Raw genomic sequence first — 15026 nt, 5'->3', positions numbered from 1 at the left:
ATTGTAATTTATTAGCAACAGGGGAAAAATATTTCTGCATAGATTATCTGGCTAAAGTAAACCCCACCATACTAATGAAAGCAAATATAATTCTAAACAACTTTTCAATAAAATTAATTTGAAATCTATTTCTGTGAATCAGCTGGCTTCTGAAACATTGTTTCTGGAGGTAGCAGTGTATGATTGTACAGATATCGGTGGCCCTGCTCTTACAGACTAGGAAGGATCCCAAGCAGAATATTTCTTGTAACAAGCGCTATAAGCCAAAGTTTCCATTGGCAGTTTGGAGTGAAGATGCCTCCAACAACAACGCCCTCCCTTTCTCCCCTCTGAGACTTTAATAATTGTTTCCAAATCACACAGTGGACCTTCTTTTATCTCTGAGACAGGCACAACAAGCTCCCTGACCGCACCAGCAGGCCCTTGCTGTAGGAGCCTCGTGGCTGGGATAAAGTTTATTTAATGAGGCAGCGTTCCAAATAAAGGGCTATTTTAATATCTCTTTGGTTTCTATACCAAAAAAAATTAATTAAGGAAATCAAAATGAAAAGATATGGAGCCAATCAAAGGAGATAAAACATCTCCATGAAGATAAAAATATAAAAATGCCAATTCCAAGGAAGTACATATATTTTAGTTTGTTTATTCCCCTTGATTTCTGCTTAGTATTTATCTTTGAATCATGATTGGGAGATCAAATCTTAAAAGCAAATACCAAAGTGTGCCATTATTATATATATATATATATATATATATATATATATATATATATATATATATATATATATATCTTGTGCAAAAGTGCATAGAGCATCCAGTGCTAACTGATTCATGTCACTCACCTGCTGACCCTTAGGCCAGAGTACAGTGTTCATTAGCAACAAAGTAGACCACTGAAAGGCAAATAACAGAGGAATTGCTCACCACCATGCCACAGATCCCCTGAATCTTCTTCTGGCTCCAGAGGAAAACTATTCACATTCCAACTCAGATCCTTCACTGGCACATTCAAAACTGGCCAACCAAACGTGAAGTTAAAATGTATCACTCTTTATTCAGCCTCCTTTAAAATCACAAATTATTAGTGTGGCAGGGACGGGAAGATGCAAGGCTTAACAGTTAACACATTTCGTGACTTGTTTGCGTCACTTCATCAGAAACCAGTGTTGTGATACTGTGGCTTTGGAATACCTGGCACTGTTCCTGCATCTCTACCCAGACCTCTGTGAGTGGTGGTTATGGATTGTTGTATATTACAAGATAAACAGCACCACTTGCTGGGCAGCAGCAGTACTACACTGATTCCTTTAGAACAGATTAAGGCGATGACATTGGGTTTATTCTTCTACGAGGAAGTAAAAAAGGCTTTTTGGTAACGTTTTGCTTTGGCTCTGACAGGTGAACAGATGATTTAGCAAATAAAATAGTATTAATGGATGGAGCCCCCCTCCCCTCAAATCTTTGAATTACATTCTTGATGTGCAGCATTATGTACCAGTCAAAACAAATGAATCTATTCCCTATAAAAGCAGGCCCCTTATTTAATAACACTTGCTAGTTGTACAAGGGTATACTTTCCCTTTAAATCTGCTTCTGATACTATGCCTTCACATTTTCAGCCCAGTGCTTCAAGAGGAAGTTCCACATCTTCCCAACCTGAAACTTGGCTAAATAGGACTGCAAATCCCAGTATCATAGGCAGTGCTTGCTCCATAATGTATCTCTGTGTTTATTCTGTATTTCCTCTCCACTGTCTTTTGAACAAAATTTCTCTTGTCAGAAACAATAAACCCTGAGAAGAGGCAGAAATCTTAAACCAATTTCCCTTGGTTCTCACAGACATAGCCAACAGCAGAATGAAGATAAACCATCCTTTTCTTTGATTTGGCAGGTTGGGGAGCCTGGGAGACAGAAAGTATGTATAGGTGTCCATTATTTAATAAACACAAGTACAGTATATTTGCAGCCTTATGGCTCTTACACATGGGCGTTTATTTTCTTGCGCTCCCCTTTCTTCCGTTAAGCCACAAGGGAGCGCAGGAGTTGACACACTCAATTATTGTGAAGAGGGCTGTACTCACACAGACGCATGTATGCGCTGAACGCAGGTGAAATGCAACATGCTGCCTCCCACGTGCGTTTGGCGCTTACATGCGTCTGTGTGAGTACAGCCCCCTTCACAATAATTGAATGCATCTATTCCTGCTCTCCCCTGCGGTTGAACGGAAGAAAGTGCAACGCAGGGAAGCGCACGAGAAAAAGCCCCTGTGTAAGAGCCCTTAAACTACTGTTGATCTATAAATCTCAGCAAACCCCTCCCCCCAACCATCAGCAGGTTCTGAGATTTGTAGTACAGCAACACGCTGCTACAATTGCCCCTACTCTGAGCTGTCTATTATTCATGAGTTCTTGTTAGCAGTTGTTAGGCCTTTGGTCACTTGGGCCACTTAGGTGCATTGAAAAAAAAGGCCCATGCATACATGACCATGCCGCATCATACTAAAAATACACCTGCTCCCCTTCAAGCTTGCAAATTACATTCTTAGTGTCCCCTTTTCCACAAGGCATCCTACTGGACTCCCCCCTGTACCCCATTTATAGCAGCTGACAAAGGGGCAACTTTGTGACAGTAGGACAAAGTGGCAAGTAAAACATAAGTTGGACATAACTCAGTGTTGGCATCTGTGTCCCTCCCTGAATATGTGACACTTTGCCAGACTGATAATGACTGCAAGTTTAACTTCCCCCTGGTTTATACAAGTACAGAACCTCAGAATCATTTATCCACATGGAGACATCACCAGGAGATACAGTAAATCACAAATAATCCTAATGATCAATACAAACCCCCTGCACCCCCACTCTGGGCTCTGTTATAAAACAGTTAAGGGTTTTTTTTTGTGCCCTGACTTGTTTCTGTTGTTCTTGTCATACTAATCTTACTAATCCCAGATTTATAGTAACATTTTCCTTTCTCAAACTTCACATTCTATGGATTCCTATGAGCAACAAACAGTAGCAGTGTGTCAGCGGCTTTTCCAGTATGTAGTTCAGCCAAATGCTGGAAGTCTGCCAACAATGTTTCCTTATATAACAGGTTTATTCCTCCCAAGGGTAATTGGTTCCTTGCTATTAGCACACATTAAACAATGGGGAAAATGCATTAATAAATAGTGGGGAAATAAGGATAAAAAGTTACAGAAATTTGACATCTCCTAATGACGTTGTCCCAAAACCTTCTCTGGATTAACTCTGTGTGTCAGACACAAGGGAACCCCCCTGTTGGTTTGTACCTGTAAACTGGTCATACATTAGCAGACTATAACAATATTCGACCTGTCAGCCCACTGGAATAATGGACAGATATTGTATAATATATACACTGCGGGGTATTGAACATGTCAATGTTTTTCTCCGTAAATAAGGTTGCAAAGGTCTTGAAAGCAAGCTTCAGCCCTATGTATTATCCTGACATTTTTTACAAAACATAAGTTATTTTTAACGTACATTTTAAGCTGCACTTTTCACCATGGATTGCTTTGGAAGTTTTTAGTTTCTATTTATAAATGAATGAAGATAGTACTATAACTCCCTTCAACCAGTGAGAGTCTCTAGCTGATGTGTCTGAAGGGGAGTATTATGAACAGCAGATCACACCTGGGCAGCCTTTTTTCAAATCCCCCTGAAGTGTTTTCCTGTGGACTAGACGCCATATGTAAACATGGCCCCAAAGGGCCCCACTGACTGAGACGCAGACATATTTTTGGTTTTATTCACAGCTTGTGAAATATGAGGGGGTGGAATATTCCTGGTCAGGAATGCAACCAAACAGAAACAAGTTGTTGGAAACACAAGGGGGGTTGTAGAAAATGTTTGGAATGTTTTATTGCAAGTCCCTGCACCCAGGGAAACCAGTGCCTGGCAAATCTTGCCTTGTGGTTATGGGGATCAGCCACTGCTTTCTGGTATCACCACATGAAAAAAGTTGATGGGTACTTTTTCTTTCCTATACCCAGTAGTCCCAGCCTATGTTTCTTGGATGTATATTCTTCAAGAAGGGGTCTGGAACTGCAGCCAGGACCCTGGAACCACTAAGGACAGCGCTGTTCTGAATCCACATGAAAAGATCAAAGCAATTTAAGGCTAAACATTCTCACAACACAAAAGAACATTTGTCCAGTGCCAGTTAATTGACATTTCTATAGAAGCAGCTCTGGTCCATATCTGCCATCAGCTCGTATAGCCTGTGCTGGCAGCTCCTTATGACCCACGTGACTGGCGGCAGTTTCAGTCTTCCTTATGGAGGGAACTGAGCTCTATGGATAGCTTTTCAGAACTAAGACCCAGCTGTAGGCAATATGGGCAGGGAAGTGATTGCTAGACCCCCCGCCACCCCCTGTGACTCTGCGGCAGCGAAATCTCTAAGGATCATTCGCAGTTGGGTTAAAATTCCCAGCCTCCCAACCAAAAACCAAAGGTTGTAGTTTATGAGCAACGTGAATCTCTATAGAAGATTTAACTACTTTAGAAGATTTAACTACTTTAACAAACTTACATTCTTACAGCACAGCGAGTCTGAGAAGACAATGGGGTTCTATAAAGTATTTTGATCCCAAAGCTTACACTCTTACAGAAGCACTATAAGCAATGCAATGGTGATTAGTATTAATCCTTTTGCGGCTTAGAACAGTCACCTCGGGTGGGTGGAAGTGACGTCAGCTGCAGGCCCTTTCTGTGTTGCTGCCCTTATTGATGGCAGAATTATGGCTATATCAATGGAGCAAGCATTTACAGTTTACAGTTGTTTGTTGTTACTGGTGCCAGTCCACAAATCACTGGCCGCGGGCTCTATAACATGTGCCTTGTAACTGGCACAGCCTTGTGACTCATGAGATGCCACATGCTCTAGATCCCTGTGGTTTGGGTTGGATAATATCCAGTAACCTCTCAGCAGACTCTCATTCCGTTCTTATGGCGTCCAACACCCTGGAACCAAAGGGGGAGGGGAGGGGGGTGTAATGGAGAGATCTGGCACCCTGTTCTGTTCTTTACTTTATACCTCTGACTGCCCCCCCACTGGGTACTATCAGGCTCTTTCCAGAATTCCCTCAATAGCTGTGACCATGACTTATCCAGGTGCAGATCCCACATGCACAGCTAGGGTTATTGGTAGGGGACAACTCCCAGTATATTGCTATTGGTAATTAGCAGTCCTGTCCTGCTTTATGGCTGAGATTCTAGCTATCTGTATGACAGAGCTTTCAGTCATAGTTGTAAATTGAACCGTAAAACTGAATGTACCTTCTGTCCTCAGTGGGGAGTTTAGGAATAGCATTGGGTGCTGCAGTTTGGCTGAAATACTAGGCAAATCCATTAACTTTTACTTAGTGTAGGAAGGTGTCACTGGGTGCTGAGCTCTCGACACAGGCAACTTCGGGCGACTATAGAAAACACATTGCCACGTGTGCATTAGCGCAGGCGACTTTTCATTGTAGCTTATGGGAAAAAACGCTGAGGCAATTCGGGGAGATAGTCGCTCAGAAGACGTGGCGATTAGTCGCCAGGCGACAAAATCTCCCCGAATCTCCTCGTGTGAACTAAGCCTTAGTCTTTGTTGAAACCCGCCAAGCCTGTTTGCGTTGAGTCAATTCAATGCAGAAAAGAGAGAAGTCTACTACCCACCATAGGGCTGAAATCAGTCTGCGTATTTCACTGGCTGATTTCGGCTCCCGTGTGGCCCTAGACTAAGGGAGATGTTACAGTGGCCGTGGCACTAACTACATCACAATTAACAGCGTAGTGTATGTTGAGCCCCCGTGTTGCCAACTTGCACTTGGTTTGGACTTTATCTAACCAATACCTTCCAACCCAGAAAGGCACTCCATACTATTAATGAGTTGGTTAAAGCTTGCTCTCAGGGTGTTCCACTAGTGCAGCCACACAGGCTGAATTGTGTTACATTGTTATAATATAAATTAGCATCTTCTTTTATCAGTGTAAGATCCAGTTAGCAATATCCAGTTTTGGCAGGCACTTCTTTTGCACAGGGTTGTACTGGCCCTGTGGTTGGTCCTAGAGCCATTGTTCATGATTTTGTGTACTTCTTCCCCTCTCCTTTCTTATTTTATTTTATTCTTTTCAGCCATCAAGCTCAGAAAGTCCCCAGAAGAATGTAGAAACCACCGTAAGTTTTGTACTGTATAGACTAACGGAAACTATATGGAAGCTTCTGCATAATGTGCACTAAGTTACTATATTTATTAGGCATTAGTACTATTAGTATACCTGTACAGCTGCTTACAGCACTACAACTCCCATCATTCCCAGTAGGCATTCTAAAACAGCTAGCAGCACATGCATATAAAATAAGCAATTTATGATTATAAAATCCTTTAAAAAGAAGTCCTGACTGAAAGGATGTGAGTGGTCCATTGAAAAGGCAGGGGTGAATCTTTTATTTTCATCAACTGATAAGATCCTGACTTTGTGGCTGCTGTGAAAATAAATCAGGGAGGCAGGGAGAGGAAGGAGCGTCCCCTTTAGCTTAGGCAGCTGCCAACCACTTCCCATTGAAGGCTCTGATTCGTCACCATGTGGCAGCGATCCTATCGGGGTACCATGGAAGCAGGGCTGAGGATATTTATATGTTGGAATTAAAGATAAAAACCTCTGCTTAGTCTTAAACATTTTGCATCAGAATTTGTTATGATGCCCTGGAATAGGTTGGTGCGGGTTCTCAGTCTCACCAAGGTAAGATAACACCAAACCAGGAGACTTTTATCTTATTAGAAAGTGGATTGTCCTCAATGCAAACAGGCTATTTACTTTGTGAATATATCAGTGTTTAAAAACATTGCAAAAATTGGTCCCTTACTGTGGGACTGGACCATGTAGGGAGGCTCAGACTGAAGTATAGTCAGGAAGATATTTAGTGGGTAAACACTATTTTATGTTTTCCATTAACCCTGGAACTTTAACAGGATGAGCTTTATGTCCAAGGAACTTTAAAAGGATGGCAGTTATAAATATGGAACTATAACAGGGTGAGTGTTATGACCATGCAACTATAGTAGGGTGACTCTTCTGTCCATGGAACTATAGTAGAGTAACACTTATGACCATAGAACTATAGTAGAGGAACACTTTTGACCATGGAACTATAGTAGAGTAACATTTATGACCATAGAACTATAGCAGAGTAACACTTATGACCATAGAACTATAGTAGAATAACACTTATGGCCATAGAACTATAGTAGAGGAACACTTATGACCATGGAACTATAGTAAAGTAACACTTATGACCATAGAACTATAGTAGAGTAACACTTATGGCCATGGAACTATAGTAGAGTAACACTTATGACCAATAAACTATAGTAGGGTGACCGCTATGACCATGGAACTTGATAAGGATGATTCTTATTACCATGCAACTATACTAGAGTGACTTGACCATGATGACTGTTTGATTGTGAAACTATAGTAGGGACACTTTTATAACTGTGGAACTATATAAGGTGGTTGTTATGATGAGGTTTCCATAAATCTGTAACCTATGTTATAAGCCAAGCAATAGGGGGCAGTTGACCCACAGAAGTACTGTCCCAGAATGTCTCAGCTGTTTGGGTCATTGTTTGCAAAATGTTGTTTGCCTTCTGTTCTCTTGTTGTTAGATCCTCTCTTATTTCACTGTCTAGTTATGTTGTCCCCATTCTGTTCTTTCTTCTATTTTATCTCCCAAAGGCATTCTTCTTTCTCCCCTTCTGCATTGCTCCTTCCCTCCATTTCCTAGGTTTGGGTTCCCATTAGTATTGCATGCCTCTCTTTATTGTTCAGATGTACAATTTATGTGGATTTTTACACTGATACTCTTGAGAATTCACTTTAGTGTGTGAGTTAGGGATTTTTGTGTTCTGGCCCATGTGTGCTTTTAGTCCTGTTGGGTTATTTACACAAGCACATCTTGATTCGCTGCCTGTTTGTTCAATGAGCTTGACCTCCCCGCATTATGCCTAAGTGCATGCGAATCTTATTTACCCTGGTAAATGATTTGTCTCCATTAGTCCTGCAGGTTCCTGTTAAACCTTCCTTTTCTCTCTCTCTCATCTAGGGATCCACCAAATCCTCCAAAAGCACTCAGTCCCGCCGCAGACCATCAAGGTAAATAGTGTGTCCTACTTGCACATGCAGTTATACAGCTTGGTCTGGCAGCTACAGGTGATACATGTTGCAAGCCAGAATTTCAGTACTCTTGACCTTTTGTCACACCCCCTTCCAACTAAATCAGCCTCTGCATCTCCAGTCCATGTCTATCCCAGGGGGAGGCTGACCTTTCAGCCAAAAGCCATTAAGGATGTGCTGGGATCTGTAGAGGGGGCAACATTCCTGGCATGAAGGTAAGTCCACCATGCAGCTTAGGGCTGCAATGAAATTAGAGCTGTCTCTAGCTGAGATGAAAAATGGGGACCTGCCCTGGGGCCCCATAGTGCAGAAGTTATAGGTAGGAAAGAAAATCAGTGGTTATAGTAGAGCAAAACAGTAGAATTAGTGGTTATAGTAGAGCAAAATAGTAGAATTAGTGATTATAGTAGAGCTAAATGGTTACATTATGGCAAGGTGAGGACAGTTGGACATGATGGGGCAACAGGAAAAGATGAAGACTGTAGGACAAGATCCTCATTAGAGAAAAATGATGGCAATAGGGCAAGATGTAGACAGCAGGGCAAACTTGTGACAGTATGGATAGTTGGTAATGGCTTTATTATTCAGTCTGTAGCTTTTTCCTTGTTCCTAAAAGACAAATCCTAGCTCCAATAGGCTGTTGGTTGCATGTTAACAGAAGCGCATACAATCAACCTGCCTACTTTATTTAAATAATATGGCCCTGGCAAAGCCTGCTAAGGGCTTTTTCCTTCCTGCATTGCTTTCGGTTCCCCCGGTCCTGACAATATTGCATTGAAATATTGTGTCACAATCTGCCCAATCTCACAGGTATCAGGGTGACAGCAACTCCCCGCCATGCCCATTTCACCCATTTCAGCTGCCTCACATCTCTATGAAGGCTTAATGATTTAGCTGGTGACGCAGTTGCCTCCCAACAAGGGAAGTGATGGTTAAGCCACTGGGTAATGTTGCACTCTCATACAGACATCTGCAATCAGATGGTTATAGACTTTTTGTATTCTCTTAGGACAGTGGCTGTGGCAGCTCACTTACCTCTAATACCATGTGACTTGGAGATGCATGCCAAACCCACAAGAGAACTTAAAGTTTTATGGAGATCAATTAGCAATGAAGGGGTTAAGCTTATAATGCTGAATTGAGAACCATATGAAGATCTGGTAGGCCAGCAGTGAATGGGTTCGCCTGAATCTTTCTCTGTCCTACATATGAGTGAGCAGGTTCTTATTGGAATACACATCTCGGCTGAATCACAACTATCTGTTATGTCTCTAAGTTCTGAGAAATATCTGAATCTTAAGGATGAAAATGTAAAGTGCTGGATCTGTTCCTTCTCCAGGAGCATTAGCCTGATTCACGCCATGGAGGACAGCTGCGAGTTAGACCTCACTTACATCACAGAGCGGATCATTTCTGTCACCTTCTCCACCGGGACGGAAGAGGCCACCTTCTGCCGAAACCTGAAAGATGTGGCACACATGCTAAAGTCCAAACATGGAGACAATTATCTGGTAAGTCACGTGGACAAAATTAGTCATTTGGGTTGGGGTCTCCAGCACTGTACGTCATTGCCTACGGGTTTAGTCAGTTTGATGCTTAATTAATCTTAATGTCTTACCTTGCTGTTCTATAGTATTCCCATATGGCATGTAAGACAAAGTGCTATAGGTTTTTGATTGGATGAATAAGCTGTCCATTACATGTGATTGGATGTGGACTGATACTGTCTTCATCATAAAACATCTCTTCATATACTGGGAAACATTGTGTCATGTAAAAAGTATCACAGTTATAACCATATTTTGTGCTTGCACGAGGAGAGGATTTTAGTGCATTTTAATGTTTTTCTAACCAATCATCAGTCCTGGCTTGCTTTATGGTAGAAATTCTAGATTTGCACCAAGGATATGGCCTATTGGACTTGGGCTAACTTTGCACCTGTTAATGCATTCTGCCCTTAGATTCATGCACCTTCTCCATAATTTGCATTGCCTTGCCTTCGTTCAAGGTCACTTTACATTGAGCTTTATTTGTAGCCCCCTGTCACCCACTTGGTACAGAAAATCCTGAAAAGGAATCAAACTAGTCCTAAACGAGCAGCTGATTTTCCTCTTTTATCCCCGCAGAACATTCTGAACATCTCCAGTGCATCTTGCATGCCTTTTAAATGTGTATGAAACTTAGTTTCAATGATTCCTTTGATAAAGATTACTAGCTCTTTGCCTTAAACTGAAATTGCTTTTGTTAATTTTCTTTCCCTTTATCCCTCTCTTCTCTTTGCCTCTGAAGATCTTCAACTTGTCCGAAAGGAGACATGACATCAACAAACTCCATTCCAAGGTAACCAATATTAATGCGACTAAGGCAATAGTCTGGTGGGGCGTGTGGGGGTTTTAGTCAATGCCGTAATCCCCATGCCCTAGTGGAGTTTACAGTCTAATGGGCCAAGTTGCACCAATATCTACTTAAACTCAATAATGGACAAAGACACCCAAATTTACAGTTTGCGACCCCTGGCTTCCCCACATTTAATTTTCTCTTCTTACTCCAACTATGTTTGTGAGGAATGTATCACTTAGGTTTAGGTTTCCAGGGATTCCTCGGTGTAGGAATTCAGAGAAGATGTCCATTTAGGGGAATAACAAAGCTGATGTGATAGGAAAGGCTTTGCGTGTTGGATTTATTTACTCCACATCAAGCCTGCCTTGGCCCGGAGACAAGGGTTTGTGTTTTAGCTGATCTAGACCTGTACTGGTGCTGTCAGAACCTCCTCTGATATAGAGCAGATCCAGAACCTTAGGCTGTGGTGGGTGCTGCCAACACTTTTCTGGATTTTTTCTGTAGAGTGTATGGTACTAAAATAGGCAGATGTGACATTTTAGCCTCTATGCATTATATACATGATGCATCCCTCTGTCTAGGCGTAGCTCGCTGCCACCTGCTGCATGTGCAGTTGGTCAGACTCATCGCTGAGTTGCGACTCAAACTATAGGTGTATGTAATATCTCTGCGGCATCAGCATTTATAAGGCAGCGGTGTTTACTTTATGAACCACCATGCTTTTCCAGAGACAGAGCTTAATCCCCACTCCCAAAGCTTGTCAAGGTTAACCATAAAGATTGTGGTTTCCCATCACAGGGGGCTCTCTGTACTGCTCTCTTTCCTAGAGGCTTGAGGCTGAGTAATCACATAAGCACATGAGGGTTGTAAATCACTAGTTTGCTATTAGGAACACTTTCATAGGACCATAATACCAATTGTGAAATTGACTCCATGCTCAATCCACTGAGGGATGGTTATGTTGGGGTGTAAGATAGATGCCTCATTCCAACTCTCAGGGAAAGACCTGGTTTAATCCACCTAATCCCTGGAATCTCTTTTTCCAAAGGTATTGGATTTTGGATGGCCAGACCTACACGCTCCAGCACTGGAAAATGTCTGCAGCATTTGCAAAGCCATGGACACCTGGCTGAATGCCAATCCTCACAATGTAGTAGTCATCCATAACAAAGTAAGTAGCTGTTTGTCAGAGACTTAAAGGGGAAGTTTACCTTCCTGACACTGTCAGTTCAGTTGGCAGATAGTAACTGCTCAGTGACACATTAATTGCTGATATTCCCCCTTAAAAGTAAATTCTTCTAAATGTATCGGCACGTGCAGTGTTGATTATCTTAGATGAAAGGCTGATGGTATCACTGTGACAAGTAACATAATTGCATTTGCCAGGAATGTTCTAACTTGTGGGTTTGCCTTGGAATTCGACTTCTTGCCAATTATTTTTGGGTTGAGCCCTGTGGAAAGTTGTTTGCCAGAGTGCTAATAGCACTCAATATGCCAATATGGTATATATGTGCATACATTTAAAGCCCCCGAATTTTGCACAATCTACTTAAAAGAGATATTCATGCTGTACATACAGACCATCCATTGAGTATTGACTGCAAAGCTTTCCATGGGAAGAATTCTTCTGCCAATCTGTTATCCTCCCCCAGCCCCACAGTGTGAATAAGGGAACAGGGAGACTTTTATTCTCCCCCCCGCAGGTATTGGTTTCTTTTCGGAAATGACATTTCCCTGTGTGGAGACTTTATAAATGTGCTTTTGTCACTGCTGAGATGTTTTGTTCCTTGGGATTCTTGGTATGGAGTTTATCAGTGTTACTCAGTTACATTATATCATCTGGGGGATAATAAGTTCTGCCGGAAAAGGGCATACATTGTGGCACTTTAGCCTGCAGCTGCTGGGCGCTGTTGGCAATTGTATTTCATTACCTGGAAGGCACCGGTTAAAACTGCTGAGGTTCTAGGGATACAATTGTGCTGCCCTTTTAGTGAGCCATAATGAAAGCAAGCATCTGATTGACTTAAAAACGATTAGGCAAATTTGCCCCAGTTTTTAATCAGCATTGTACTAAAATAAAATGTGGCTGGCTCATGTACTGGCACCTTATCTCTCTTTCTTTTTTTTCACATTCCCTTTGCACTGTCCTCCTATTCTTTTCAGGGCAATCGAGGGCGGACAGGTGTGGTGATCGCAGCTTATATGCACTATAGCAACATATCTGCCAGGTACATATATTTATGTGTGTGTGTATATTATATGGAGTGCTCTCTTTGGATGCCCCTTAGCTTGTGTGTTATGAAGACATGCATAGTATGGAGAACCAATTGGCAAAATATGTCAGAAAGTCCAGAACTTACTGCCTGCCTATGGTAAATGCACACACTGATTTGTGCCCACCGGTATTATCTTCCCAGATTTTTGAAAGGTGTAGCCTGTACTATACCACATGGGCACAAGTTGGGTTGATGGGAGGGTTTTAAGGGGCACATGATGAGCTCCAGCACTTGTGTCTTCTGAATTGTAAATGAGGCCTTCTGTATTTTGTATTGTAACTGGGATAATTAATCATAGTACAGCACTGTATATTTTTTCACCCTGCACCATTAACTGTGTGTCTATTGGGTCCTGTATTGTTCCTTGGATCTGAGTATCTCTAGGCAAGTACATGATTTGTTTATGAGATGGGAACATTTATCTTATGAGACCCTCCATCCTTTCTGTTGGGGTCTTGACATTCTGTTCCTATGCTTACAGTGCAGACCAAGCCTTGGACAGGTTCGCCATGAGAAGGTTCTATGAAGACAAAGTCCTTCCGGTAGCACAGCCTTCCCAAAAGAGGTCAGTTTCAAGATTCACTTATTTAATGTTTCTTCCCCCCAAATTTTTCAACCTTGAAAAAACCTTGGACTCCTTGGGAGTCGAGTAACTTACACCCACATGGTAACTATTTTCCTACTAATGAGACAGAGGTGGCTGCTATTCTGTGCTGAAGCCTGGAAACTGAAACCTAAAAAAATTAGGCCTACTTGGTTCCAATAATCACTTTTATTTTTAGATTTGTTTAGGAAACACCCATGTCCAGTAGGCCTAATCCATCACAAGTACATTTCATTGGGCAGTATCTGTGAATGTTTCTTGCTGACCATGTCCTTTTCCCTTACAGGTATATAAACTACTTCAGTGGGCTACTCTCTGGTGCCATGAAAATGAACAGCAAACCTCTCTTCCTGCATCATGTCATCATGCATGGGATCCCCAACTTTGAGTCTAAGGGAGGTAAGTTGAGTGCCCTCGCCTCTGGGTAGGCCTGTTCAGTTCTACAGCTGTTGAGGAACTTGAACTGTCTGAACTAAAGGGTGGCAGTTTGTGTGACATTTCCACAATAGATGCATGTTGCATTTGCTTGCCCCTCCATTCTGAGGTATTGAGTATTTAGGAAGAATGCAACTCACTTGTTCTGTCATTGACACAGGTTGTCGTCCATTTCTGAAGATCTACCAAGCGATGCAGCCTGTATACACGTCGGGCATCTAGTAAGAATTCCTTCTTATTTCACTGTTGTCTTGTTTTACCACTGACCCTAATACTGAACTAAACATTTGTGTAGTGTTTAAGGAGTTGGACAGCTCCGGGCAGCTTCCAAGTCTTGTTGGGCTGCAGATTGTAGCACCTCCCTGACAGCTGAGTGGTTATGAGACCGCAATCTAAATGGATTCTCTGGCTGTCATTACTAACTCTTCATCATTGCTCTTTAATTGCAGCAGAGAGATCAAGGCAAATTGCATCAAACAAGGTCCATACATATACGTATTCTCCTTGGATCAGCCCGATAACTCCAACCTCAAGGTGGGCATATCGGGGAGAGATCCGCTATTTGGTGACTTCGCCAAATGAGCGGATCTCTGTATGTATGACCAGCTTTACTCTGTTTTTACTGCATTAGTGTAGATATGCACCTTAAGACCCTTCCTTTAAAGCATGTCAGTCCCATAATGCATCTGGTGCTATATGACAAAAATACCTTTCCATATGTTTCAAATAAAATCAAACAGGGCTCTGATTGCTGCATTTATAGTTTAGGAACGTTGGAAGTTTCAACACTAGAGGGAGATATTCTCCCCTATACAAACAGACAGGAACACTTTGCAAAAGCCAGAATCCCATCTCCTTTTTTTGTTTCTTCCTTCCAGCAATGTGCAAGGAGACAGCCAGACAAGCATCTGCATCACCATAGAACCGGGGCTCTTACTAAAAGGTGACATCTTGGTAAGAAGGATTTGTTTCCTACCTAAATCAGAGGTTCTCAAACTGTGAGGGGCACAAAGCAGATGAAGGGCCCAACCTGAAAGATAGTATTGGTGAGACTTCAGGTGAAGATGTTATGCTGCCCAAGTTATTGTAGGGACTATAGAATCATGATACAACAATGTTTCCATGTATATGTATATCTTTATTTGAGGGTCATGATCAAATGTTGCTCAGGGTGGGCTTGAACCCAA

The 15026-nt window shown here is 42.0% G+C and overlaps 1 protein-coding gene across 7 annotated transcripts in view; it reads left to right on the top strand.

Moving 5' to 3' along the window:
* Positions 1-15026, top strand: part of tns1.S (tensin 1 S homeolog) — a 199378-nt gene that overhangs the window by 134435 nt on the left and 49917 nt on the right. For all 7 annotated transcript variants that reach the window (XM_041578022.1, XM_041578024.1, XM_041578025.1 and 4 more), the window contains 10 exons: positions 6143-6184; positions 8114-8163; positions 9524-9695; positions 10474-10524; positions 11573-11695; positions 12688-12752; positions 13282-13365; positions 13691-13803; positions 14000-14060; positions 14718-14793. In XM_041578022.1, the coding sequence (XP_041433956.1) occupies positions 6143-6184; positions 8114-8163; positions 9524-9695; positions 10474-10524; positions 11573-11695; positions 12688-12752; positions 13282-13365; positions 13691-13803; positions 14000-14060; positions 14718-14793 (837 nt within the window). The remainder of the gene's footprint in view (positions 1-6142; positions 6185-8113; positions 8164-9523; positions 9696-10473; positions 10525-11572; positions 11696-12687; positions 12753-13281; positions 13366-13690; positions 13804-13999; positions 14061-14717; positions 14794-15026) is intronic.

This window comes from Xenopus laevis, chromosome 9_10S, assembly GCF_017654675.1.
Source record: "Xenopus laevis strain J_2021 chromosome 9_10S, Xenopus_laevis_v10.1, whole genome shotgun sequence".
NCBI classification, from domain to species: Eukaryota; Metazoa; Chordata; class Amphibia; order Anura; family Pipidae; genus Xenopus; species Xenopus laevis.
The sequence above is the reverse complement of the archived record's forward strand: the minus strand, read 5'-3'. Positions and strand labels throughout refer to the sequence as shown.